Raw genomic sequence first — 25,866 nt, 5'->3', positions numbered from 1 at the left:
CAAGGCTTCTTGCGGAGATGCCAAGGAACAATTTCGATATAATGTCGCTTAGAAGCAGGCTGACTCTAGATCGGCATCAGGCTAGTCGAATCTCGAGTAGTTCTCTGGATATTGTCAAGTTTCGAACGCATCCCGTGCAGATCTTTGCAGGATATGTCTGTTTGCCGAATTCTCACAACGGCCAACATAAGAGAGCTCATTTGGCACCCATGTCCGCTCCCTGTAGATGTTGAAATCAAGCCCGCACAACATGATTCATGTACCAATGTTGATCTCACTACCGGTCATGCATAAAAGGCACAAGAAGTCATCCTCTCATCAGCTCCATGTTCAGCACGCTCAAGAAGAGAAGAGTCTGGAGAAGGCAATATTTCCTTGAACAATGAAGGCTTTCCGCACCCTCACAGCATTGACCCTCACGACCTGCGTCGCGGGACATGGATATCTCTACATTCCCAGTAGCCGCACCAGACTAGGAAACGAGGTATGCGACCACTCCCGATGTCCCTAAAAGCCACTGACAAGTCAGGCCGGTGTGGACTCCTGTCCCGAATGCGCCATCCTCGAGCCCGTCGAGTCATGGCCAAACCTCGACTCTGCCCCAGTCAGTCGCAGCGGACCCTGCGGCTACAACGCCCGCGACAGCATCGACTACAACCAGCCCACCAGCAACTGGGGTACCGAGCCGGTCGTCTCCTACACCGCCGGCCAAGAGGTCGAAGTGCAGTGGTGCGTCGACCACAACGGTGATCACGGCGGCATGTTCAGCTACCGCATCTGCCAGGACCAGAGCATTGTCGACAAACTGCTCGACGCTTCGTACCTGGCGGACGCGGCGGAGAAACAAGCCGCGGAGGACTGCTTCGAAGCCGGCCTCTTGCCTTGTACTGATGTCAATGGGCAGGAGTGTGGGTATAGTGCGGACTGTGCGGAGGGTGAGGCCTGCTGGCGCAATGACTGGTTCACCTGCAATGGCTTCCAGGCGTCGGAGAGGCCGAAGTGTCAGGGGGTGGATAATGCCGAGCTGAACTCGTGCTACACCTCGACTGCAGGTGGATATACGGTGACTAAGAAAGTGAAGATTCCGGACTATGTGTCCAACCATACTTTGTTGTCGTTCAAGTGGAATTCTTTCCAGACCGAGCAGATCTATCTCTCTTGTGCGGATATTTCCATCTCTTAAGGGTGTATCCAGCTCTGGATGGGTGGACAAACCCTGGCGGGATTCATTGGTACATAGTTAAATGCTTACATCGCGTCTTGGACTCTTTGAATATCGATTATTTGGTTAATTACGAACTCTGCCTTTATCCCCCGGATTGTGGACTTAGCTCAAACAAAGTATCTTTGAAAAGAGTTGTGGTTCCTGCCTACATAGTTGGCACAAAATCCCGTCTCGTCTTTGCATTACTGGGCAACTATAAGGGCACAGACAGCAGGCTACACATAAATAGACCCAACGCTCACCAGGCCCCAGTTGTGATCCACACCAGACTCAATATCGGGTATAGGTCCCATGGGAACGATACCTTTTGGATTGATGTCGGCTTGATTCTTGGGATCTGTTTGAATCAGTTGATGAAGAATAATGGAACTCCCTCAAATGTACTTACAGCTTTCTTTGATATGCTTGAAATTAGTCGACTCCCTGAATCCATCCACGTTATAGTAGAGATTCTTCAACCAGTTGTTGATGGTGGGATAATTGTGCCGGATCGTTCCCAGATTGCACTTGCAGTGCTGGACGTAGATGGGATCGAACCGGATGATGGTCGTGTACGCTCGCAGATCTACCTCGCTGATGTGTTTACCCAAGATGAACGGACCGCCATTGTCATGGATGAGTCGCTCGATCCGGTTGAGCGCTCGAAAGACCACTGGAACCGCCTTGTCGTAGTCTGCCTGAGAGGCTGCGCCTCCGGCCTTGTAGACACCAGCGTTGAGATCTGTTTGCATCCACGCAGAGATCTCGTCAATCTGAGGCCGCAGAGCATCGGGGTATAGATGTGCCCTCCTGTGGACTACCGGCAGAATGGGGTCGAATGCATTAGGTAGCCAGCGAAGCATGTCCGCGGAGTCGTTGCTCACAATTGTTTCCGTCTCCTTGTCCCAGAGCACAGGGACGGAGTACGCTCCTGCGTAATCCTTATCGGCTCTGAGGTAGATGTCGCGCAGAAACTCACTGCCATAGAGATCGTCGACTGTTGCGCCGGGATATTCATCGTTGGTCTTCGGGAATCGTAATCCCTCCCCTTTGATGTTGGGGTATGGCCTGACCACGGACAAAGAGATGATATCGGTCAAGCCACAGAAATGACGCACCAGATTGGGCCGGTGAGCAAAGGGGCAGAAGAGACCTGTCGCCATTAGTAGTCAAACTTCTTGATTGAAGCGAGCGCGACAAACCAATATAGAGATGGTAGCGTCCTGCAACTGGAGGGAAAGGACCATTCTTAGAGATAACCCCGTGCCAACCATCATTCGTTCCTGGTTTATGGGCCATCTTGACCGATCTATCAACTACTTAATATTCTCTCGGATGTTGTGTTGAAGATTGAAGTCCAGAAAAGAGAAACGGACACCTGTCCAGCGCCGAGGTAACACAATGCTGCTGACGTCAGGTGTAGCAGAAGTTCCCCGCATGCATTTCATCATGCGATTGATGCAGTTTGACATGTCTATTTACTATAACATCAGAGGAGTAAGATAGCTTCAATTTTATTGAAGGAGGGATTACTTTCATCATTGCTCACATAGATTAGATTCCCGAATAATTGCGTCGCTGTGCCTCCCTCCAGCCACTGGCGATGAGTTTCGCAAAGGACTAAACAATACCGCTGTAGCAAGATGTCAGGCAGACAACAAAGTAGGAAAGGAGAGTCGGCATGAACCCAGCAATTCACGAGTCAACTTGTAATACAGGACGAATAACCCATAGATCTTTAACCTTCGAGAGACCGAGTTCCTCCGGATCCTTCGTCCTTGATCATTGAGAGTCCCGACTGCTGACTGGGAACTAGGCGTCTTCTTCGCCATTTTCATCCATTTTATCGTTCCCATCGCTTTCTTTGCTCTCTTCGCCTTTCTCGCTTTCCTCGCTTTCCTCGCTTTCCTCGCTTTCTATTCCATAGTTTGAAACGCACCTGCGGCGCTTGCGACCCCATGGGTTGACCCACTCGTTGGCGTTTTTGGCAGCGACAGTAGCGTCAACCTCGTCGACCTCTCGTTTCGTCAAGTTGCGAAACTCAGAAGTAATTTTCATCATCTCCTGGGGGACCTCATATATTAACCAGAGATCCATCAAGGTCTCGAAGTCCACTTTTGTTCCCTCGCCCCGGGGTCCCGTGTAGCAACTCAAATAGCAGCCCGCCATACCGCCGTCTAGCACGGATGCCCTGAGCTTGTCGAGTTCCGCGAGTGTGTTGTACGGACAACGCCAGTCATCAGCCATTTCAAGACGCTTGTCCATCACCCTAATCCAGTAGCCCCAGTCTTCGTCCCAGCCAAACTTGAGGGTAATGTGCTCCTCAGCTCGCGGGTCGGAGATGGACCCCGACACTGGCTCCCACCTTGTGATTATCAGAGACAACTCATGACTTGTGAACGGGTAATGGTAAGCTTACTTCTCATCAACCATAGCCATGGTGAACCTTGTGCGTTCGGGTGGAGGCTTTCTGTCAAGACTGTGGATGGAGTAGCTGCGGATGATGAGAGGAGAAAGAAGAAAGGGGGAAGACGAGGGGGAATTTATATTCAGGTATAATCTTGTGCATTCACATACAGCATGAAAAATTTGCACATAACAGAAGATTCCGGACTCTGGTATAGAGGGAACGCGGGTCTGCCTATTATGACCGGCCAGTAGAACATCACAGTCTCCTTGTTAGTCTCTTAAGAAGCGGAGCCTCACACAGTGCAGTCAAATTGAGGTGAATGAGAGATCAAAGGGAGAAAAAATCATCTCCCAACAGGCAACTGTCTTAGGAGAGATCATGAATCCCTTGAGAGAAAAACTCAGACAGGACGTATGTATCAAATTTGGACGCTCTTCCTCGAGCCTAGGAGAAGCACAGTTTTTCCGAAGATACAGCTTCAAATTTCCGAAAAGAGAGATGATACAACGCTCTGTCAATATTTGATGCTCCGGTGAATCTTCCCGGAACCGGTTCCAGTTTGTTGAATAATGGGACTGGTGCTGCAAATCCTATATCGCTGCAATAGACAGAGTGAAGATTCATATCTTCCAAGTGGGCGACAGTCACCATGACGTCCCCTCAAGCGATGCTGTAGCTATCGAGCCTTCACCTCTCAGGAAGAAGAGGGCAAAATACTCCGCAAAGTGTCAAATTCCTGAGAGTCTGGATTCGAGACACAAACCGCGTCAGGTCGTCCTTCTCTGCTATCCGACTTGCAGAGGTTGTCAAAGGAATATGCGTCTTCTGCCACGTGTTTGTCCTTTGGAGATGAGGATCATGAAAGGCGTGCAGAGGCAACTGCCGGAATGAATTCCTGTTTATGGTTACTGTCCCACTCTCGGATCAGAAGTGGCGCTCATTGGCTAACAACACTGTGTTGCTCACCCAAAGGAGTAGATGCACCCACCGGAACGTGGCCCTTCAGGTATATAACGATGACCTGCCATAAAGACGAAGCATCGCATATCAACCTCATCGAAATCAGCCGGCCACTCAGCTCCAACTTACCGAAGATTCGAGTCAAAATGACCTCCAACACCATTACCGTTTCCCTCCCTCAACTTGCAAAAATGATCGACCACTCTCTCCTCCATCCTACCCTGACTGACGCCGATATCCTCGCAGGGCTCAAGATTGCACGAGATCACAAAGTAGCTACTGCCTGCGTTAAACCATACTCCATTCCTCTCGCAAAGAAAGTATTGGCCGGGACGGATGTCCTCGTCTGCCCCGTTATCGGATTCCCGCACGGCAACAGCACCACTGAGATCAAAGTGGCCGAAGCAATCGCGGCGGCCAAAGCAGGGGGCGCTGAGATTGATATGGTTGTCAATGTTGGTAAAGTTCTCGGCGGCGATTGGGAGTATGTGACCGAGGAAATTCGACGGATCAACGACGCTGTCAAGGCCGAAGGCGCCCTGCTCAAGGTCATTTTCGAGAATGATTATTTAAAGGACGACCACATTGCACGACTTTGTGGCATCTGCACAGGTCTGGATGTTGCATTTGTCAAGACTTCGACAGGGTACGGATTTGTGAAGCAGGCGGACGGGTCGTATAATTACAGGGGCGCGACCGTGAGGCATCTCAGGCTGATGCGCGAGAAGGCTGGTGAGAAGGTGCAGATCAAGGCTGCTGGGGGCGTCAGGACCTTGGACGACTTGCTGCATGTAATGAGCCTGGGTGTTACTCGGATTGGCGCCACAGCTACCGTGGCTATTTTGGAGGAGGCGAGGAAGCGCGGCATCGGGAATGAGCCTGTTGAGGTATCCTTCAAGCCGATGAAGGAGGCTGGGGAAACGGGTGGATACTAGAAATGATTCCGTGTCTTTGTTGTACCTGGTTGGTCCAGTGTAACAGCTGACGCATTGGTTCAGCACAATCATGATATACCTACAGGACATAGAGGCTAGCATTGAATAAGATGCATTCGTATCTGACCCTTAAACATCAGATCCAGTATCTCCGATGATGTGCCAGGAGTAGAGCTTGAATAAACTCGAACCAGCATCGAAACTGTCAGTGCCAAAGTCATGTTTTCAGTCATGGCGTGGTAGAGTATCCGGCCCCCAGATCCACGTTTGTTCCAGCATTGGAAATCCTTCCTCATGAAGCGTCCGGGCATGCGACGACTCAGTCGACAATGGGCCAGGATCAACGCAAGAGCCGTTAACATATGTTGATAGCACTAGGCCCGTTCAGTTGGCGACAAGACAGATTCAAATATCTTGGTCGACTCACCTTGGTCGAAATCATAGAGCGCCTCCGACACAGAAGCGTCCTCCACATACTGAAGATGCGAGAAGTTGCCGACACTGTTTGGTTCCAGCATCTGTGCCAGGGTCTCCGTTTCTTGGCTGTCTCGAGAATCAGACATGGTCATTTCCAGGTCCGCCGGCATGACAGCCCCAACAGCACCATGAGGCGACATCCTCGTACGCTGGCCGCTTGAAGATGGCTTTGGAGAATTAATATCTGTTTGAACGGCATTGAGATCGACATCTGAGCTGCTGTGTTGCTCTGGCCATTGTAGGGGCTTCGAAACATCAAGCATCATGCTTAGCTCTTTGTCCAAGACAAGTTTCGTCAACCTTTGAAGGATATCCAGTCCCTGCGTAGCCAGTAGGGATCGAGACTTCAATTTTGCTTGAATGGACATAAGCCGATGCAGACCAACTTTGGCCTCTTGAGCCTGCGGTGTGAGCGGCTCAATACTACTCAAAATCCCAAGAGCAACTCCCGCGGTGAACGTATGGATGCTAACAAAGGCAGCGGCATAGGTTTCAGAGACAAGATCAAGAATTGGGCTGTTCACGAGTTCGGACAAGCTCATGCCTGCATCATGGCAGGCTTGCATCGATCCTAAAAAGGGATTCCCTTGAATTGTGTCACGGTGAGAGAAATCATCCAGCTTCTCGTCAGCAGTTTTAGTCACGAGCTTGTACGACAGAAGCGGCCTGTGAGCTAGAATCATGGTGTTTTCATATGCGAGCTCAAGTGCTAACGCCTGAAGATGGTAGATATGATTGTCGAATCGAACACCCGATGCGCCAATATCTCGATCAAATTCTTCCTTGGATGAATAGCTGATGCTGGTAGAAGCAACCGTCTGCCATCGTAGTTTGGGAGGGATTTCAGCTCGCCAATTTCGAAGCCTTGCATCCAGACTAGCTACTCTCATAACAAAGGCGCGTAGGCTCGAGCCAAACTCATCAGAAGCCCTGTCGTTATTCACTGGACCAGGCCCAATTCCATAGAGCTCGGTGAGGACTGCTTTGGTAAGGACCGATAATTTGGACATGTAATACTTGTAGGACAAAAGGGTGGTCTCGCGTCTCAATGGCTCATCAAAAGACACAGGTGACTGAGCATTCTGTAGCTTTGCCGACGGATCCAGCGGCTCAACATCACAGTCTGCGTCCTTGATGCTGTGAGGATAGCCGTATGACATCGAACAGAACGTCTCTATCTCGTAAATGGCCCACCAGCAACGCTTCCTCGTTTCATTCCGGCTGCGTTCGATAGGATCTGATGACAAAGTGACATGGTCTTTGTTGACCTTGCGGTGTAGGTTGAGCGACTGAGCAACCCGAAGGCCGCAGCCGCAGACCGGCCATGCCAGCCGGGGAGCACCGTGGAAGAGATAGTATGTTCCTAACAGGACGCACGTTTGAACCACTTCTAACGACCCAACCGAGATAATATCCAGCAGACTCGATTTGATAGCCTTGAAAATGCATTGCTTGAGCGTCTCATGTTCAACACCGTGGCGAGCTAGGAGACCTTGCCGATAGGGTCCGGCATAGTGCGCTCCAATAGCAATAACCATCAAAAAAGTACTGAGAAACCCCAGATCGTTGTAAGCCCCTCTTGCGCCGTCGAATTGTGTCTTATATAATTGGGGCCACCTCTGACGAAAGTCATCCTGCTGGAAGATAAGCAGAAACCAATGGACTCTGTCGAAATAGGTATGGACGAGTAGCTCAGCGGCTTCGTAAGGCGGCAACAGTGACATAAATTCGATCAGAGCTGGCCGCGATGGGCACGCCAGCGAGGACATCGGACGTAAAGTCCGTCTTCTTGTCCCTGCACCGCAAGGTTGACGGGCAACTGGCTCGGCGCCTTCCTTATGCCCGATTTCGGGATCTTCGTCGACAATGTCCTCCGTGGTTCCTCCAGGAATGGCATCCATTATCGGATCACGAGGAGTTGTTATATTGTGCAATTGAAATGCCTGTATCTTTTATCAGAAACCAGAATGTTCTAATATGGACAGGCATTCTCTCACGCCATTCACTAAAGACAGGGTCGAGCTTGAGTTCCATGTCTGATGGTTAATCTTGTTAAGAGGCCCATCCGTAGCAGAAGCAGAATCTGTTGGTTCACTTGGAGCGGGATTTGTTCCAGTATGGCAAATCTGGGCTTGATCAGAAGAGTTTCCACTCGCATCAGGAGGCGCTCTCCGCGGTCGTTTAGAATGTGGTTCACTGGTAGAGTGCTGGCGATGTCGGTAGACTCTCCACCGGCTAGTCGTAGCCGGGAGACATTCAGCCCCGGCTCTGGAGCACAGTGTGCAAGGACGGTTGACATCACACTAGAGGATAAGCCTTAGTCCATTTCTGATGACAGAGGACGCATAATGACCTTCAATTTCTGGCGGCGACATCTTTGGCACGCGGTCGGCACCTTTCTTGGAGTTCTCGGGGTAAGCACTGAGAGTTCATTCTCCATTCTGTGCTCTCATTGGAATGATAAGTGGGTCAAGCAGGGAGCTCTCATATTTCAGGTTCTTTTCATATATGATAGAACCGTGCCAGATGCTCAGGGAGGATGGATGGAGAAAGCCAAGTTGATTGTGTGCGATAAAATGGTTCATGTTCACGCTTATCTGCTTTGGTGCCTGAGGTGTCTGTTGTCTTGATATCACCACCGTTAACCCATCACTTTGCCTGAAACTGGACCAACTTCTATAATAAATGGCCATAAAAAGTCAGTGATCTCATATTTCAATATAGTCATTCCTACTAATATGTATCCACATAACTTAGGAGTATGGTTGCAGGTGCACTATAGGGAGACTTTTTGTTCGTTTATCTGTCACTGTGGAATATATTATTGTCCATTGGGATGATTGAACAATACTCAGGTCGCCGATGAAATTCCACCTCATGAACACTGAAAGGATAGTGGACCTTGGATCAGAATTGAGATCACATTCTCCCCATAGGTGCAACTGATCATAAGAAAGCTTTCCTCAAGTCTACTGGTAAATCGTCACCGAATGCCTCAAACCCAAGGCCCGCGGGGGTCTGTCGTTCAGCTGCCACCACTCTATGATGCCTTCAATCTATTCAAGCTCGGTTGAGACTACTGGTCTCTTTAAAATCCACAATGTTGCTATTACTGCAAGTCAGTATAAGGCTTATGTGCGGAACAATGACGATACAACAACTGACCACTCTAGATGCGGCATCCCAAACTAGATTGTCAATGTCTGGCTCACAGGTCAAGACTTTGCATCGCAAACACTCCCTAGATCTTGTGTCAGAGATCCTTCAGAGTCAATGTGAGGACTACATACTTGTATGCCACTTGGAAAAGCCCGTCAAATTCCCCCGTCTCCGACAGGCATACTCATATGGGAAGTTGAAGTACAGAACCTAGAATGGCGCCTTTTCCATAGAATGAATCTACAACTACCTCGCAATCTAATAGCTTCTCGGTAATTGCAACACCTTTTCACTGACATAATTCAGAATCATCTCCCGACTGACCGGGGCAATCCGTGGAACCAGACATTCCCTCAGATACCGCTCAACATCATACTCCATCGCATAACCCATCCCTCCATGCGTCAGAACTGCTCTCTCACACGCCGTGAATGCCGCCTCGGCCGCAAGATACTTGGCGCTGTTACAAGCCACCCCGACCGAATGCAAGGGAATCGAGCTATCGGTTCGCGAGTCATCATACAACCTCGCGGCATGGTAGGTCGCCAACTTGGCCGCTTCTAGCTTCATATACGCGTCTGCCAGTGGATGCGCAATGCCCTGGTTCTGTCCGATGGGACGTCCAAATACCACGCGGTCGTTGGCGTATTGTGTCGCGCGCTCCAACGCCGCATAGCCCAGACCTAGCGCTTCACCGGCCAGCAAACACCGTTCCGCGTTCATTCCGTGGAGGATGATCCTGAATCCTTCGTTTTCTTCTCCTATCAGCGTATTTGCGGGGATCTGGTAGTTATCGAAGAAGACTTCGTTGGCGTCGACGGCGCGGCCGCCCATTTTCTTGATCTTGCGCATGTCCAGACCGGATTTGTCGCGGTCGAGGTCGATACAGAACATTGACAATCCATGCGTGGATTTTCTCACTTCTTCTACCGGGGTTGTGCGCGCGAGTAGGATCATCTTGGACGCAACTTGTGCACAGGTGATCCAGATCTTTTGCCCGGTGATCGAGTAGGAATCCCCTGAAGCATTTTTGGTGGCGGTAGTTTTGAGCTTCAGCGTCTCTAGCCCTGTGTTGGGCTCTGTGACACCGAAGCATGTCCGCCATGTCCCATTGATGATCTTCGGAATCGTCCCCTCGAGTTGCTCCTTGGTGCCGAATTTGGCCAGCGGTTGTGTGGCATATACGTTTGCATGGATAGCCTGAGCACCGGCCATTCCTGCGCCGGATTGAGTGATGGTCTGCATCATCATTGTAGCTTCTGAGATTCCTGTTCTGTGTCAGTATCTTTATATCTAACTAAAATTGAACAAGTTGTACTCACCCAGTCCAGCACCTCCCAATTCCTCCGGCAGAGCAATTCCCAACCATCCATCCTTGGCTAATGCTGCATGAAACTCTTTGGGATCGCGCTCATTCTGATCACATTCCTGCCAGTAGGTGTTGGGGAACTTGGCAGTGATTGCTGAGATGGCGTCGCGGACAGTGAGTTGTTCTTCAGTGAAGCCCGTCAGTTCCATCAGTGGCCGACGCGCCGAGGTAGAAAAGCGCGATCGGCTGGAGGGCCATTGGGGTCGGACAGCTAAGATCCTATGACGAAGTGCTCTTGTGCCCAGATGCGACATTTTGAATCATCGATCTATGAATCTTCCGTTCTTTCGGGGCAGAGAAATGACCAGATAAATCATGCAAGGGAGTCAGGCTGTATAACCGCCATATAGCCGTTAACCGGCAAGTAACCGCGACCCCGCACATCTCAGGTGTCGGCCATATGGAGTTCGGTGAGCAGATTTGATCTATTTATATGAAGTCATAATACATGTATTGCTTTAGGAAATGGACATCGCAACACATTGACGCATCATGGCTCTCATTCGACCCTCTGTCCGGGCTGTGCCGCGACAATTCCGGATCATCCACCGCAACTCGTCAACAAGCACATGCCCTACCCAGAACAACACCAAACGACAGCAGAAGAAAGGCCCCTTGTCCGGCATTACAGTCGTCAGTCTCGAACAAGCCATTGCAGCACCCTTTTGCACCCGCCAACTGGCCGATCTCGGCGCTCGCGTCATCAAAATCGAACGCCCCAAGGTTGGCGACTTCGCCCGCAACTACGACACCCGCGTCAATGGCCTCTCTTCGCACTTTGTCTGGACCAACCGGTCAAAGGAAAGCCTGGCACTCGACGTCAAGAATCCACGCGACCATCGCATACTCATGCGACTGCTCTCCCGCGCAGACGTCTTAGTCCAAAACCTCGCCCCAGGAGCAAGCGCCCGACTGGGCCTGTCATTCGCAGACTTATCGGAAAAGCACCCCTCCCTGATCGTCTGCAACATATCCGGCTACGGGCCGGACGGACCTTACCGCGACAAGAAAGCATACGATCTCCTCATTCAAAGCGAAGCGGGCATGCTCTCCGTCACGGGGACCGGTACCGAGCCAGCAAAAGTCGGCATCTCGATTGCGGACATCTGCGCAGGCAGCTACGCTTACTCGAATATCCTTGCCGCCTTGTTCGAGCGGGAGAAAGATCCTGAGCGCCGTGGACGCAATATCGACATCTCCATGCTGGAAAGTATGGTCGAGTGGATGGGATTTCCCATGTACTATACCTACGGGGAACAGCCGGGCCCAACCCCTGCGGGTGCGTCGCACGCTGCGATCTATCCGTATGGACCATTTGAAACGGGTAAGGGGACGGTAATGCTGGGGATTCAGAATGAGCGGGAGTGGGCTACGTTTTGCGAGATGGTGCTGGGGAAGCCGGAGATGGCAATCGATGAGCGTTTCTGTAATAATTCCTCGCGGGTAAAGAACCGCGTCGCATTGAGGGAGACAATCTGTAAGGTATTCGCAGCATACTCTGCTGAGGGGATATTACGGCGTCTGGATGAGGCAGGTATTGCGAATGCCAGCGTGAACGATATGCAAGGCGTATGGAATCATCCGCAATTGAGAGCCAGGCAGCGCTGGACGCAGATACAGACATCTGCAGGGACAGTGCCAGCGCTGTTTCCTCCGGGAATGGGGCCAGATGGGTTTGAAGCTCAAATGGGTGCAGTGCCAGAGGTCGGACAGCATAATGAGGCCATATTGACTGAATTGGGGATGGATACGGAACTAGATTAGACAGCACTGGATAGTAACACCAATTTCGTAAACTATTACAAGGTAGTCTTATAAGCGATACTTTACTGAAATATGGAAGGCTATATTGAAGAAGCGAGCAGTAATCTGGTCAACTGGCGATATCCCTCGGCCTCCAGAAATATATCCAAGGCGGCTATCTACTGAGGGGACACTCACACGCAGTACAAATATAAGTACTGGTGGATTTGTGGTGACTGAATAGACATACATAGGCCTTGAAGAATTGTCATCATAAACATGTCTGAATTTAAGCAGATATCTATTCCTCTTCCTGCTGCGAACACGCGGATAGATTACCCGAAATGGTTCGGAGGGTCGGCCTCATGCATGGCAGTGGTGGTGTCTCATCCATTAGACCTGAGTAAGTCAAGCAGATAATGTAATGGATGCGTGCTCACCAATTCAGTCAAGGTCAGAATGCAGATGGACGGGGCAGGGCGACAAGGTACTATCCGCACTGCCAAACGCATCATCGTGGACGAGGGTATTCCAGGGTTATACCGAGGGGTATGTTCTCGACACGACTGCAACTACATCTACTGACAATACCAGCTATCTGCAGGATTCACGAGACAATGTCCGCGTTCATATACATTATCATCATGATAGAGCCTAACTAATGGCTACAGTGACATACGGCTCTGTCCGCATCGGCCTCTATGAAAGTATCAAAGACCACGCCCAAACCAACAACATCCCCCTCTCAGCACCTCTTCTAGCCCTTATGGCTGCGGCATCTGGCTTTGTGGGTGCCATGTTCGGGACTCCCTCCGACATTGCCAACATCCGCATGCAAAATGACCGGTCATTGCCTCCAGCCTTACGTCGCAATTACTGCCACGTTTTCGATGCATGGATGCAGATGAAACGCACCGAGGGATGGGACGCGTTTGTCCAAGGTCTATGGCCGAATTGTTTCCGATGCGCTTTGATGACTTGCTCGCAATTGGCGTCGTATGATGTATTCAAGGGAGCATTGATGGACATGACCGGGTCAAATGGCGACCATCCGGTGCTACATGTGTCGGCTTCGTTGCTGGCGAGTCTTGTTGCGACTACACTTTGTAGTCCTATGGATGTGATCAAGACGCAATTGATGGGGTCATCCCGTCAGGGCTCGAGTCTGAAAGTCATTAGAGAGTTGACGAGAATGGAGGGTCCACGGTGGCTATTTCGTGGATGGACGCCGAGTTTTGTGAGGCTAGGGCCGCAGACAATGGCCACTTTGGTTTTGTTGGAGCAGCATAAGCGGGTATACCGTGCCTTCACGAGTCGCGAGTAGGGGTAGTGAACGGGTAGTGCTTTCGATCGACAACAGGAATTTGGCGTCTCGCTATCAATCGGTTGTGCTCACTGTCTCTTCGTCACGCCGTGTAGCATTGGAGGAATCGTTATTATAAGAGTAGGAAGGTCATATTTGGCCTTGATGAGTTCGAACAGTCATTCGGCACCGGGAAAAGACATATAGAGTATGCACACTCTAGTTGAAATAACCAGTAGTAGGTCTTCCTAGTCGAAACCGCTCGCTATTCCGCAAAGGAGGAGTCATCCCCGGGAGATGGTAGTCCCCGTAGGCGACCTCGACAGAATCAAATCCACATTTTCTGAGAACATTGGCCGAAGCTGTATTTTCCGTGTCGCACCAGGCCTCGAGAACATCGAATTCAGGCCGGGCCTGCCAGAACACTTCCTTGAATGCCGTTAAGGCTTCGCTGGCAAACCCCAGACCCCATGTATCTCGATGAAAGATGAACCCAAGTTCAGGCACTGGGTCGGACTTCCAGGTCCCAATCCACCCCAAAAACACCCCAGGAGCGATGTAGTCGCTAGAGAGTCGCGAGTGTTCCCTCTTCCGTTTCAAAGCCTCGATGACATCGGGATCCAAATCATGACGGAGTAACACAGCGTAGTTTTCGCCCATCGGATTGACCTCAGGCAAGAGTTCGGACATCCATTTTTTAGCCGCCTCTAAAGTATTGCAGGGGCCATGGCTGCTCCATTTCGTAGCCTCTGGGTCCTTCCACATTGAGAAGTAGCCAGGCAAATGGTCTTCAGTCAAGCGGACCAACTCCAGTCGAGATGTTTGCATTGTGAATATCAGCTTATGTCTTTGGAGAAAAACGGATTCAAAAGAGATTCAAGAAAATAGTGAGTGACACTTTCAAGGGACGGGAAAAGATGGCATTTTAACCGGCGATATTCAGTTTGTGAAGAGTCGGCGTCCAAATTGGGAACGGGGAAATTCTTTTTCAATGTCCACCGAGTCATTCATTGTGAAGCAGAGGAGAATAGTGGCGGTGCTGAACAATGATAATGACTGACTTCATAATAATGACTGAGCTTTATTCTGACTCACAATCAATCTTTGGAGTACGCCTCAGGCAGATTTGTTTCATTGGACGAATGCCAATATCACAAATATTGACCATACCACTCACTTATCTACTCCAAGCCCACGATGAGAAATATTAACCTACGGTTATTCATGACTAGTAGACCGGATCTTTCTGTTCGCCTTGGCTCAAAGCACCTGTCAATTGATACGTACCAAGGAGATACCAAGGCAAACTATTGGTAGTGGCCTTCGTTTACAATGTAAGAGTGTAACGGGCTAGGGCCCGGATGAAAGACTCGGGCCTGACGCCCTCGTTAAGGCTATCGGAAGATACGGACGACGACGTTCATTTCATACCCATTCTCTCTTCCTCAATGAATACTTCTAGTCCTTACCTAGCCATTAGGGAAAGCATTTGAGATAGTGGCTCCGTGCCATCGGGGTGCCAGTTATTTTACATACAAGTACGATGATTCGGAGTATATTAACAGCTTCAACAACCATGTGGGCGCCTCTTGATAATACAAGAGAAATCATATTACCGGAGAACCCTCGTCTCCTACAAATGGGTATCCCGTGTCAAATAAATGCATTAAGTCAACCCCCAACATCCCAAGATTCCCCAGATCCCCAAGCTGGTAGTTCGGATCGTCAGTCATAGGGAAGTAAAGAGAGTGTTGTTCATCAGAACTTGTACCCTCCATCTGACCCGGCGGATGTATTGAATTATCCTTGACAGCCTGCATAAAGGGTAAGACAGGCTCAGGTTGTGATTGCAGTACCTGGGCTTGTGAATAGGTCAATGTATTCGTTCTTGAGGACCGTCCTGGGCCTCCAACATTGGTTGAGTATGTCTTGCCAGAAGTACTTGTGGGGTGACACGGCTCAAAGGAGGCGTTAGTAGCTGCTTCAGTACTTTGTTGTTCTGCAGTCGCTCCGGCGCCTTGTCGATCTCTGGCCCCTCGGGTATCAGACACATACTGCCGTGCCAGGTGCGCAAACTCGGCGATCAAAGAGCCTGGAAGGACGGCTTTACTGGCAACCTCGATGCGACTGAAGTGGCCGCTGGCGATATCTAGGAGAGCCAAGCTAAGGTTCGTCTCTGGGTGCTGAGGATTATGAATTACCAGGTCGAACAGTATCATAAGAGCAGAAAGCGGCATTACGGCTAGAATCCTGTTAATACTTGGAGTTAGTATTGATAAAAGGCCAGGAGGCAACGGACAAATCTATAGATCTTACCAGACGGGGGTGGATGGGGAAACCTCTATAAACGCCGTTAACTCAATAACCGTGCGGGCAGTGCGCATCAGCTCCTTCTTCAACTCGAGCTGTTCTCTTATGCTCAGCGTATCGTTTCCGCCATGCAACAGGGCCCAAGAAAGCGTAAGCACTGCATTGAGATAATAGTAATGCGTCAATAGGGCTACCTGAATTGCCAACGGCTCCGGCAACATTCTGGGTTTGAGGGGCTCGCCGGGCCGGAAGCGCAGAGGAATCGACATCCTCCAGGCCTCCACCTCCTTTCGGAGATTCGGAATTGCTGCGCTATGCGCTACCGATTGTTTCGGCACGGGGCTGACTGTGAAAAGACTACTGTGTATCTTGGACTGGATACGTGCGAATTTGAGAAAGCTGAAAAACCAATCGTAGTCTTCGAAGGTAGACTCCTTTATCACGGGTACTGGACAGCTGACGAAGCAGTCCTGCAGCATCTAAGGATTGTCAGCCACCGGTTGTTCTCGATCAGATTCCGGAAGTCAAATTATTACTGGAGTTTTCTCCGTTCCGAAGCAAGATGACTTCTCCATATAATATAATACCCAGAAGGTCCGATTCTCGGCGCTTTCGAGTTCAGAACCAGATCGGTTCAGGCCCAGTCTTTGGGCCATTAGAACAGCCTCGGATAATATCAGCGAGTCCAACTGGAAGGCGGAAACAGACGAAGAAAATACGGCCTTCACAGCATGTTAACAACGGGGTTTTACGCGGGAACAGGTTCGGATGAGGATGGGAACACCTACCATGGCGATGAGTGCCTTATTGGGGAGATAGATTGTCAGTGAGAAGTAATCTGTCTGGTCGACTTTGTCTCATCGGCAGCATTACGCACCTGCACGGACGTCAAACACGCCTTGGACAGAATTATGTCTTGATAAAACGACGTCGATTTGGCGAAGTAGAACCATGCCTCTCCCTGTCCTGGCTCAAAGCTTCCTCCATCATTATACTGACAGCCAATAGCCACTACTGCATAATAGAGGGCTGCCCACGGCTTGTCCGTGGCTAAGTTCCGCTCAAGGTCCAAGGCTTCAACGCTTCTTTTGAATGACCCGGGACATAGGAATGGGCAGAGTGGATGAACGGCATGCAGATATGCTTCTCGAATGTCAGCGGAAGAAGCCACGTCGGGAGAAAGACAAATTACGCAAAACATACTTTCGATGTATGACTTCATTTTTTCATAACTCGGTTCCCCGGGAGAACAATCAGAATCTCGCCGTCGCTCTCGCAACAGATTTGTTTCGGAGACAGCATTAGAGGACTTTATCTTGGCAGCTAGCACATCACGAATGGTGTCTAGTAGCTGCTCGAGTCGGCAATTTCGTAATCTTTGACTGATGGAGCGGACGCGGTTTGCAGGGAAAAAGGATATATTCGGGTTCGGACCTGACTCTTGTTAAACCTTTGGATGGGAACAGGCCAGGTGCTCTTGAGAATGACACTTGTTCGGTTACGTACCTAATATAGTAGTCAACTGAGACTCATTAGCTAGAACATTCAATGGATCCTTTCGATGAGCTAGCTGACCTGGTCTGCGTGGTTGTCGGCTTTGCATGTCTGCGAGGCCTGGCGATTTTCAAGTAGGAAGTCCATGTACAGTCGTGGCTGTTCTATCGCTCCTGCATTTGCAGACGATGGCGATGCGTGCCGGGCTGGAGCCAAAGGTGGGTCACTGGTGGAGAAACCACGGTCGATATTTGTACTTTGCCAGACATAGCTGGGCTGAGTCGTCGGTGTAGGGAGTGTCAAGTCGATCTGCGGAGAATGACCTCCTGGGTTCGAACTCAGAGACTCTGTAGTAGAGAACAGCCGCGGTTGTCCCGCACTTAGATGATCCAGCCTTCGCTTTCTGGGTCTCTTGACCGGGCTGAAGGTACACTGGAGTCGTTTGGCCTAGTAAAATCTGTATAAGCGTTCCTGTTGCCCAGCATACGGAGCCGAAAGAACTAACGATACAGAACTCGCAAGCAGACTCTGCCAGTGGCCCTGGTTGGCGTCAGTCATGGGCGGAATGGATTCCTTCCATCGGACATACTGCATCGGATTTTTCGGGCTCGACATGTATCACAGGCCTTATGCATGGTTGAGGAGCCCATCGCAGCCATCGGGCATGCCTCAAGAGTGGGCACCTTCTGTCGATGAAATGTATCGTATCCGAGGGAGCAAGAGAGGAAGATAGTACTTGTCCCACGGAGTTGGACGGAGTCATACTCATGCGGCAATCCGTTCGGCGCCGAACACGATCACATGACCGCGCGTCATTTGTTGATCCGCGGATGCAGCACACTGACATCATTGGCTAACGCATGTGTGAGGCTCCGTAGGCTCCACCATTTTCGGCGCCGAAGCCTCATCTACATCTCCGTCACTACTATTTACAACTTCCGTAATCACACGCCGCATCCGCTCAGTTTGCTATGAATTTTGGGTGCACAAACACCGTACAAGATCATCCACAGAGGCAGTTATCGGTCACGCCAATATGTGGAACTATCGCGACGCGGCTTGTCGGAGGTCTGAAAGGTGGCCCGGTATATATATATATCTAGGCCCTCTACCGAGTTCGAACGGTGCACGAACCTTGCATACACTCGTTTGGCTATCGAAATAGGAATTGAGTACTTCTTTATCATTACCCTTCTTTCACCAGCGCGTCTAATTGATTTCCGGTTCTTTGGCGATAATATAGTCTGCCCGAAGTTGCAACACCCTTAAATCTCCGCGATGCCTGTGCGAGACAGCCAAGTTCCGAGCGAACAGGACCCCGTTGTGAGTGATGAGGAGCTCAATAAGTCTCCCAGCACAGATTCCCGTACGGCAGCGGGAGATGAATCGATAAGGGCAACCTCCATCTCGATTCAGGATCGGCATCAAATTGCATTCCTTGCTAGGCAATTGAGCCAGGTCTCAGGAACGCGCAGTCGAGCAGGACTGGAGAACCCTTTTACCAGCGCGACAGACCCTTCTCTAGACCCTAACTCATCAGAATTCGACGCGGGCCACTGGGCAAGACTGTTCTGCGTTTCGTTTCCCAAGATCCCGACCGGTATCCGAAACGCACCGCAGGCGTCTCCTTTCGAGGCTTATGTGTCTCGGGATACGGCAGTCCGCTGGACTATCAGAAGAACGTTTTAAATGTGGTATTTCAAGCGATGGAGGTTGTTGCCGGCTTGGGCCGTCGCAACCAACAAAAGATTCGTATCCTCCGAAATCATGACGGGCTGCTCCTCAGCGGCGAGATGCTGCTTGTTCTAGGTCGGCCAGGCAGGTATGGCGCTGCTGCTGTGATCCCCTCACGTAACACTCGCTAACGATTCACTGCTTAGTGGCGTGTCCACGCTGTTGAAGACAATCGCCGGACAAACAAAGGGTCTACGTATCGAACCCGAGGCGATCTTCAGCTATAAAGGCAAGCAAACAGCGTGTAGCAGCTCTAGTCTCCCAAACCACTGGCATTAACCAATACTCAGGAATACCTCCAGAAATCATGCACAGCCAGTTCCGCGGCGATGTCATATATCAAGCTGAGACAGACATTCACTTCCCTCACTTGACAGTGGGCCAGACTTTCTTTTACGCGGCATTGGCAAAGACTCCGCAGAACCGACTTCCAGGAGTCTCACGAGAACGCTATGCCGCTCATATGCGGGACGTTATTATGGCTGTCTTCGGGCTGTCGCATACTATCAATACCAAGGTCGGGGATGACTTTGTCCGGGGTGTCAGTGGCGGTGAGCGCAAGAGAGTGAGTATTGCGGAGGTAGCATTAGCTCAGAGCCCTATCCAGTGCTGGGACAATGCTACCCGAGGATTAGATAGCGCGACAGCCCTGGAGTTTATCCGGACAGTGAGGTTGTCCGTCGACCTAACAGGAGCCGCTGCAGTCGTCGCGCTTTACCAGGCTTCTCAACGAGCATACGAGGTAAGATCAATTTGTTCATACTCTAACCCAGCTTGGGAGCTCCTGCTGATGCGGAAACTTCAGGAATTCGACAAAGTCACTGTCCTGTACGAGGGCAGGCAGATATATTTTGGACCAACCGACCGCGCGGTGGAATATTTCGTTGATCTAGGTTATCATTGCCCAGCTCGACAGACCGCGGCTGATTTTCTAACTTCACTCACTAATCCCAGTGAACGAGTTATCCGGCCAGGGTTCGAGGCTCGTGTACCCCGTACGCCGGATGAGTTCGCTCAGACGTGGCGCAACAGCGAACTTCGGAAACAGCTGATAGACGATATTGTTCAGTATGAGATCGAAAACCAGAGATGTGGGAAATCTGTGGAAGAATTTACTCGCTCTCGACAGGCACAGAAATCTTCTTGGATGTAAGTAAAGCCTTGCCTTTCTTCAGCCAGCTCCAACGCCGTCTCTTGTTCCCCCAGACCTCCAGTGTGCTGACATGCAAGGTTTAAGGACCCAGAAGTCCCCTTACACAATATCTGTCACGTTGCAAGTGCTACTGTGCATCAGACGTGGTGTCCGACGACTTCTAGGGGACAAATCGTTCTTCTTCATTACGGTCTTTGGTAACCTTTTCATGTCCCTGATCCTCGGCAGTGTCTTTTATGACCTTCCAGACACCACTGCAGCTTTGAATAATCGGTGTATTCTGCTGTTCTTCGCTGTTTTGTTTAACGCGTTGAATAGCTCTCTCGAGGTGGGTGATAGCTCGCCAAAGGAGCAAAAGCCATAACTTTGCTAACCGAGCCATCTCGCGTAGATTTTCTCCCTATATGCTCAGCGGCCGGTTGTAGAGAAGCATGCGACTTACGCTTTCTATCATCCTCTAGCCGAAGCTATCGCCTCAGCGATATGCGACCTTCCCTGCAAAGTCCTTTCCACAATTGCCTTCAACATCCCGCTCTACTACATGTCCAACCTGCGCCGAGAGTCTGGTCATGTCGCAGTCTATTTGCTCTTCGCCTTCACTTCGACACTGACAATGTCAATGATCTTCCGCACGATTGGACAGTCTAGTCGAACCATCGCACAGGCTTTAACTCCAGCGGCACTCTTCGTCATCGGTCTTGTTGTATACACTGGCTTCGTGCTGCCCACACGAAACATGCAGGTTTGGCTTCGTTGGATAAATTATATAAATCCACTTGCCTACTCTTACGAAGCCATTATCGCCAATGAATTTCAAGGGCGAACCTTTGCGTGTGAGAGCTTTGTGCCTTCTGGTCCGAATTATTCCAGTATCCCCGGTACGGCAAGAACATGCTCCGTGGCAGGGTTGCCAGGAGCTGAGTCCGTGGATGGGGACATGTATATGAATGCTACGTACCGATATTATCACTCTCATGTCTGGCGGTGGGTTTTCTGACGGTTTTCTGACGGTTTCATGATGTGTCAATACTGACCGTATTTGTAGTAACTTCGGGATACTTATCGGATACATTGTCTTCTTCGGTTGCGTTTACGTACTGCTCGCCGAGTTTGTCACCGCGCAGGCATCACACGGGGAGGTACTGCTCTTTCAACGTAAGAAAGTCCGTGAGGTCAAGCGCGCACAGGACGAGGAATCCCGAGCCACGATGCAAGATGCGCTTGATACAGCCGTTGCTGGAGATGAAAAGGAAAAGGTGGTCAACCTTCAAAGGCAAACTGGCGTCTTTCACTGGAGACATGTTTCCTACGAAGTTTTCATAAAGGGGGAGAAGAGAAGAATATCGGATGATATTGATGGATGGGTTAAGCCTGGGACTCTGACTGCATTGATGGTACGTCCACCTCTCCCTCTACGACGCAGTTGCATTCAATGACCGGGAACGCAGGGAGCTTCTGGAGCCGGCAAGACTACTTTATTGGATGTACTTGCTAGCAGGGTGACAACAGGCATTGTAACGGGTGATATTTGCGTCAACGGACATCCTAGAGATATATCCTTTCAGCGACAGGTCGGCTACGTCCAGCAGCAGGATATCCATCTAGAAACAACCACCATCAGGGAGGCGTTACAGTTCAGCGCGTTGCTTCGTCAGCCTGCATCGATTCCTAAAGAAGACAAGCTTCGGTACGTTGAGGAAGTCTTGTCTCTTCTCGAGATGGAATCCTACGCGGACGCAATTGTTGGCGTTCCAGGCGAAGGTCTCAACGTCGAGCAACGAAAACGCTTGACAATTGGTGTCGAGTTGGCTGCAAAGCCTGATCTACTGTGAGTCTGTGATAATCATGTGACAGAGCATCTAAAGTTGTGGCCTCAGGCAAATTACTAAGTGTATTGCGTCTGTCCCCATTGTGGGCTAGGAGCGTTGCGTGCACAGCCTGTTTCTAGATGAGCCAACGTCTGGTTTGGATAGTCAAACAGCATGGTCCATTGCGTCCCTACTACGGAAATTGTCAGACCATGGACAAGCCATTCTTTGCACCATCCACCAGCCGTCCGCAATGTTATTCCAGCAATTTGATCGCCTCCTGCTTCTCGCCAAAGGTGGCAAAACAGTCTATTTCGGCGACATCGGTGAGAATTTCAAGACACTGATCGATTATTTTGAGAAGCATGGAGCAGAGCCCTGTGGGCCTTCAGACAATCCCGCCGAATGGATGTTGAGAGTCATCGGAGCTGCGCCAGGGAGTGTTTCGAAGCGTGACTGGGGAAAGATCTGGAAATCTAGTCCGGAATATTCAGATGTTCAACGCATGCTTGATCAAATTAATCATGAAAAACCGCCCCAGGCCCAAGACGCCTCGCTAAGTCAACAATATGCCGCACCGTTCCGAACCCAATTGTGGCTCTGCACTAAGAGAGTCTTCGAGCAGTACTGGCGCACACCCTCGTATATTTACTCCAAATTAACGTTATGCTTCGGTTCCGTAGGTGTCTATTGAGAGCACCCATCTCTTCAACGCTGACTCTCGATAGGCTCTTTTCATCGGTCTCTCTTTCCTGAACACCAAGATCTCGATCCTGGGTCTCCAGCATCAGATGTTTGCTATTTTTATGCTATTAGTCATATTCGCGTTTCTCACATATCAAACCATGCCTAACTTCATCATGCAGCGAACGCTATATGAAGCTCGAGAGCGCCCATCCAAAACATATTCGTGGGCCGTGTTCATGCTGGCAAATATTGTGGTCGAGCTACCTTGGAATACGCTTGCTGCCGTGCTAATCTATCTACCGTTCTACTACCTAGTTGGGATGGACAAGAATGCTGAGGCCACCCACACCGTGACACAACGGAGCGGGTTAATGTTTCTTCTCTTCTGGTCGTTCATGATGCACTGCGCCACATTTACAAGCATGGTTGTGGCTAGCGTCCCCACGGCAGAGATTGGCGCCATCTTGTCTCTCCTGATGTACGCAATGTGCTTGATATTCTGTGGGTAAGTGACAGCCGGGTTCGAAGCAGTCTGTTTGTACCGTGGAACATCGCTGATCATAAGCTACGTGCCCAGGGTCATGGCGGCACCCGCTAGCCTCCCAGGCTTCTGGATCTTTATGTACCGTGCCTCGCCGCTAACATACTTGGTCAGCGCTATGCTATCAACTGGCCTAGCCAACACTGAAGTCACATGCTCCGACATCGAGGTTACCCTCGTGAATCCTCCTGCTGGGCAGACATGTGCGGAATATTTATCGGCCTATATGCAGACTGCCGGTGGGAAAGTGTACAATCCCAACGCGACGACGAGCTGCCGATATTGTGCGCTCACAGATTCTAATATGTTTCTGGCATCGGTGTCGTCGGATTACGATGAGCGATGGCGCAACTTCGGACTCATGTGGGTATATATTGTGTTTAACGTGTGCGCAGCAGTATCTCTCTATTGGGTGGTTCGTGTTCCGAAGCAGCTAGGGCTTGCTGCGCGATGCTTAAACTTCTTTCGCGACAAGAAGAAGGGAACGAGCTAGGATCTGGTTTATCACACAGTCCTTTCATGGCTCTTCTTTCAGGCCATCGGGCAGTCATCGAACAACAGTCTGCCCATCCTTCTTGGATAGAACACAAAATACTTCCTTATTTCTTAGTTGTTTCATGCCTAGAACAACCGTTGCACGCTCATCAAGACTTAGTTGCCTTGGATCTCCGCTTTGTTGTTATTCCACACTCACTTACTTTGTTCTACAATACTTTTTTTCTTTTGTCTTTTTTGAACTTTATCGTTCCGGGATATTCATGTTTAATTAATCGACTCTTTCAATCGCTTTTCCACTTCTAAATATGATCTTGACTTTATCATTCGAGGAACTTGCAATTCCGTCACGAATTTCCACTGGACTCACAACCTTGAGCTTCTGTTGCAGTGCAGGGATTCACAGAAATTGTTGAGGATCTGTCGCAGCGTGACGATATCCAAGTCGACCTCCGCGATAGAGAGTTTGGCCTCAATCCACTAGCCGCGGCTGTAGCGAAGGGGCGGTGCTTCAATCGTCCAACGGCTCATCAAAACCGGCCGAGTGAATGTCAACGCGGGAGACCGATGGGGCCGCACACCAATTTTCCACGCCATTTCCTACCAGAATCGCCAGATTCTGGAAATCCTACTGGAGGATGACAGCCTCGACCTGTCCTGTCAGGATGATCTTGGCCGCACACCCCTCTACAGCGTGTCAAAGGGCCAGACGGCCCTAACGAAGATGCTCCTGGGTCACCCGAGGCCCTATGTGAACGTTTGAGATCTGGAAGGTCGAAATGGCCAAATTAGCTCGAATATGTACGAACACCTTCCAATATATATGCTCTTACTGACAGGTCAGTGCGCGCGATCATGTCCACACAATATCTGCCTATGCAGTCAACTCCTGACCCATCGTCGCGCGCGACTTTGCACCAGCAGCTGGAGGAATAGGAGTCTAATCTCCCTAACAAGCTGCGATTAGGAAATAACTCAACGCCGAGTGCCTCTTTTCTTGTTAGATTGTTACACATGACATACAAGTGTGTGGAACACCCTGTTCTCGTTTCCCTGCTGTGCTGACACTTGAAGTAATCTCTACATTCTGCTCTATCGATCACCGTTCCTCCATCCGCGACACGGAAAAATGGATAAGGGTCATATTGCTCTGGAAGCAGCCACCAAAAGCACCAGGATCATCGATGACATGCTCTCCCAGAACCTTGTCCAGCATGGACCAACGCATCTGTCAGTATCCCCGAGTTTTTCTCGGACTTCAGTCTAATCAAAACAAAATCACACATGCACTTACGTCAGGATGCAGACCCGCATATATGGCAAATCTGGTGATGGTATCTTGATTCGCGTCATTGCTCAGAATGGACCACGTCTGCATGGTACCGGAAAAGGCGACTTGTGCGCCCTCGCCGTGGACCTTTCAATACAGGCTGAGGTAGATTGCTAGCCATTGTGTAAGGCAGTAGACATTATTCTTAGGGACGAAGCCGACAACCACCCCCAATTACAGGTCACAGTAGGACCGGGATTTGTCGTTTGATAGTTCTTGCAGCAGCTCAAGCTAGGCTTCGTAGGAGAGCTGTGAAGCAAATGGCTCCGGCAGACGAGGGAGAGATTCCTTGAGTGGCAGTTTGTCTTTGACGGGACAGTGCTCTTAGGGACAGAGGCCGATTAGTGAAGGCTATCATGCGTCGAAAGGCATCCAAGGCCCATGAGCTGCCAAAGAATGGTCCAGTATCAGATGCTGTCATTGTGTCCAGATGCTCAGATAATGCTTCTACCATACTCGGGAATGGCTCTACACGGAAATAGGGCAGTCCGGTAGAGATCCGTGTCATCTCGGCAGGATCAAGACGTGATATTGATCTACACGCACTTTGGGGGATCTGAGATAAACTACTTCTCGAAAAGCGACGAGAATCCATTCGATTTCTTAGCTTTTACCGCTATTTCAGTGCAACATCATATGCCAACTGTACTGCTACGGGAGTGCGATCCCTACACCACTATCAGCATTTCCGAGTCTCGGGAATGATATCTGGCGATTGCTAATAAAAATCTCCACTACGGATTCCCGAAGCCGG

At 50.2% G+C, this 25,866-nt stretch overlaps 11 protein-coding genes across 11 annotated transcripts; 5 read left to right on the top strand and 6 right to left on the bottom strand.

The window, feature by feature from the left end:
• Positions 1-382: 382 nt before the first annotated feature.
• Positions 383-1,183, top strand: CDV56_106488 (uncharacterized protein; the record flags this gene model as incomplete). Its single annotated transcript, XM_026760107.1, has 2 exons — positions 383-484; positions 530-1,183. The coding sequence occupies 2 exons, from the start codon at positions 383-385 to the stop codon at positions 1,181-1,183; spliced, it is 756 nt and encodes a 251-aa protein (XP_026615258.1).
• Positions 1,184-1,440: 257 nt separating this feature from the next.
• Positions 1,441-2,503, bottom strand: CDV56_106394 (putative cell wall organization protein/glutathione transferase (Gto3); the record flags this gene model as incomplete). The annotated part of the gene is made up of 3 exons (XM_026760013.1): positions 1,441-1,562; positions 1,614-2,357; positions 2,407-2,503. The coding sequence occupies 3 exons, from the start codon at positions 2,501-2,503 to the stop codon at positions 1,441-1,443; spliced, it is 963 nt and encodes a 320-aa protein (XP_026615257.1).
• Positions 2,504-3,016: 513 nt separating this feature from the next.
• On the bottom strand, positions 3,017-3,643 carry CDV56_106329 (uncharacterized protein; the record flags this gene model as incomplete). Its single annotated transcript, XM_026759948.1, has 2 exons — positions 3,017-3,569; positions 3,624-3,643. 2 exons carry the CDS (start codon positions 3,641-3,643, stop codon positions 3,017-3,019), a joined length of 573 nt encoding a protein of 190 aa, XP_026615256.1.
• Positions 3,644-4,720: 1,077 nt separating this feature from the next.
• Positions 4,721-5,509, top strand: CDV56_106206 (2-deoxyribose-5-phosphate aldolase; the record flags this gene model as incomplete). Its single annotated transcript, XM_026759825.1, has 1 exon — positions 4,721-5,509. One exon carries the CDS (start codon positions 4,721-4,723, stop codon positions 5,507-5,509), a length of 789 nt encoding a protein of 262 aa, XP_026615255.1.
• A 225-nt stretch (positions 5,510-5,734) lies between these two features.
• Positions 5,735-7,887, bottom strand: CDV56_106054 (transcription factor domain-containing protein; the record flags this gene model as incomplete). The annotated part of the gene is made up of 2 exons (XM_026759673.1): positions 5,735-5,883; positions 5,937-7,887. 2 exons carry the CDS (start codon positions 7,885-7,887, stop codon positions 5,735-5,737), a joined length of 2,100 nt encoding a protein of 699 aa, XP_026615254.1.
• A 1,516-nt stretch (positions 7,888-9,403) lies between these two features.
• Positions 9,404-10,768, bottom strand: CDV56_105846 (acyl-CoA dehydrogenase family protein; the record flags this gene model as incomplete). The annotated part of the gene is made up of 2 exons (XM_026759465.1): positions 9,404-10,413; positions 10,468-10,768. 2 exons carry the CDS (start codon positions 10,766-10,768, stop codon positions 9,404-9,406), a joined length of 1,311 nt encoding a protein of 436 aa, XP_026615253.1.
• A 238-nt stretch (positions 10,769-11,006) lies between these two features.
• Positions 11,007-12,278, top strand: CDV56_105745 (CaiB/BaiF CoA transferase family protein; the record flags this gene model as incomplete). Its single annotated transcript, XM_026759364.1, has 1 exon — positions 11,007-12,278. The coding sequence occupies one exon, from the start codon at positions 11,007-11,009 to the stop codon at positions 12,276-12,278; it is 1,272 nt and encodes a 423-aa protein (XP_026615252.1).
• A 438-nt stretch (positions 12,279-12,716) lies between these two features.
• Positions 12,717-13,581, top strand: CDV56_105653 (uncharacterized protein; the record flags this gene model as incomplete). Its single annotated transcript, XM_026759272.1, has 3 exons — positions 12,717-12,806; positions 12,852-12,876; positions 12,929-13,581. 3 exons carry the CDS (start codon positions 12,717-12,719, stop codon positions 13,579-13,581), a joined length of 768 nt encoding a protein of 255 aa, XP_026615251.1.
• A 198-nt stretch (positions 13,582-13,779) lies between these two features.
• CDV56_105589 (GNAT family N-acetyltransferase) lies at positions 13,780-14,388 on the bottom strand (the record flags this gene model as incomplete). The annotated part of the gene is made up of 1 exon (XM_026759208.1): positions 13,780-14,388. The coding sequence occupies one exon, from the start codon at positions 14,386-14,388 to the stop codon at positions 13,780-13,782; it is 609 nt and encodes a 202-aa protein (XP_026615250.1).
• A 779-nt stretch (positions 14,389-15,167) lies between these two features.
• CDV56_105302 (uncharacterized protein) lies at positions 15,168-18,014 on the bottom strand (the record flags this gene model as incomplete). Its single annotated transcript, XM_026758921.1, has 8 exons — positions 15,168-15,810; positions 15,877-16,349; positions 16,748-17,013; positions 17,074-17,304; positions 17,377-17,392; positions 17,446-17,811; positions 17,870-17,904; positions 17,954-18,014. 8 exons carry the CDS (start codon positions 18,012-18,014, stop codon positions 15,168-15,170), a joined length of 2,091 nt encoding a protein of 696 aa, XP_026615249.1.
• Positions 18,015-18,642: 628 nt separating this feature from the next.
• CDV56_104774 (uncharacterized protein) lies at positions 18,643-24,545 on the top strand (the record flags this gene model as incomplete). Its single annotated transcript, XM_026758393.1, has 13 exons — positions 18,643-18,710; positions 18,905-19,186; positions 19,245-19,342; positions 19,476-19,840; positions 19,904-20,247; positions 20,393-20,579; positions 20,643-21,235; positions 21,297-21,645; positions 21,700-22,079; positions 22,225-22,738; positions 22,788-23,251; positions 23,324-23,654; positions 24,279-24,545. The coding sequence occupies 13 exons, from the start codon at positions 18,643-18,645 to the stop codon at positions 24,543-24,545; spliced, it is 4,242 nt and encodes a 1,413-aa protein (XP_026615248.1).
• Between the last annotated feature and the right edge of the window lie 1,321 nt (positions 24,546-25,866).

This window comes from Aspergillus thermomutatus, assembly GCF_002237265.1.
Source record: "Aspergillus thermomutatus strain HMR AF 39 chromosome Unknown NODE_71, whole genome shotgun sequence".
In the NCBI taxonomy this organism is placed as follows: domain Eukaryota; kingdom Fungi; phylum Ascomycota; class Eurotiomycetes; order Eurotiales; family Aspergillaceae; genus Aspergillus; species Aspergillus thermomutatus.
Note: the sequence above shows the minus strand (reverse complement) of the source record. Positions and strands in the feature narration are given on the sequence as shown.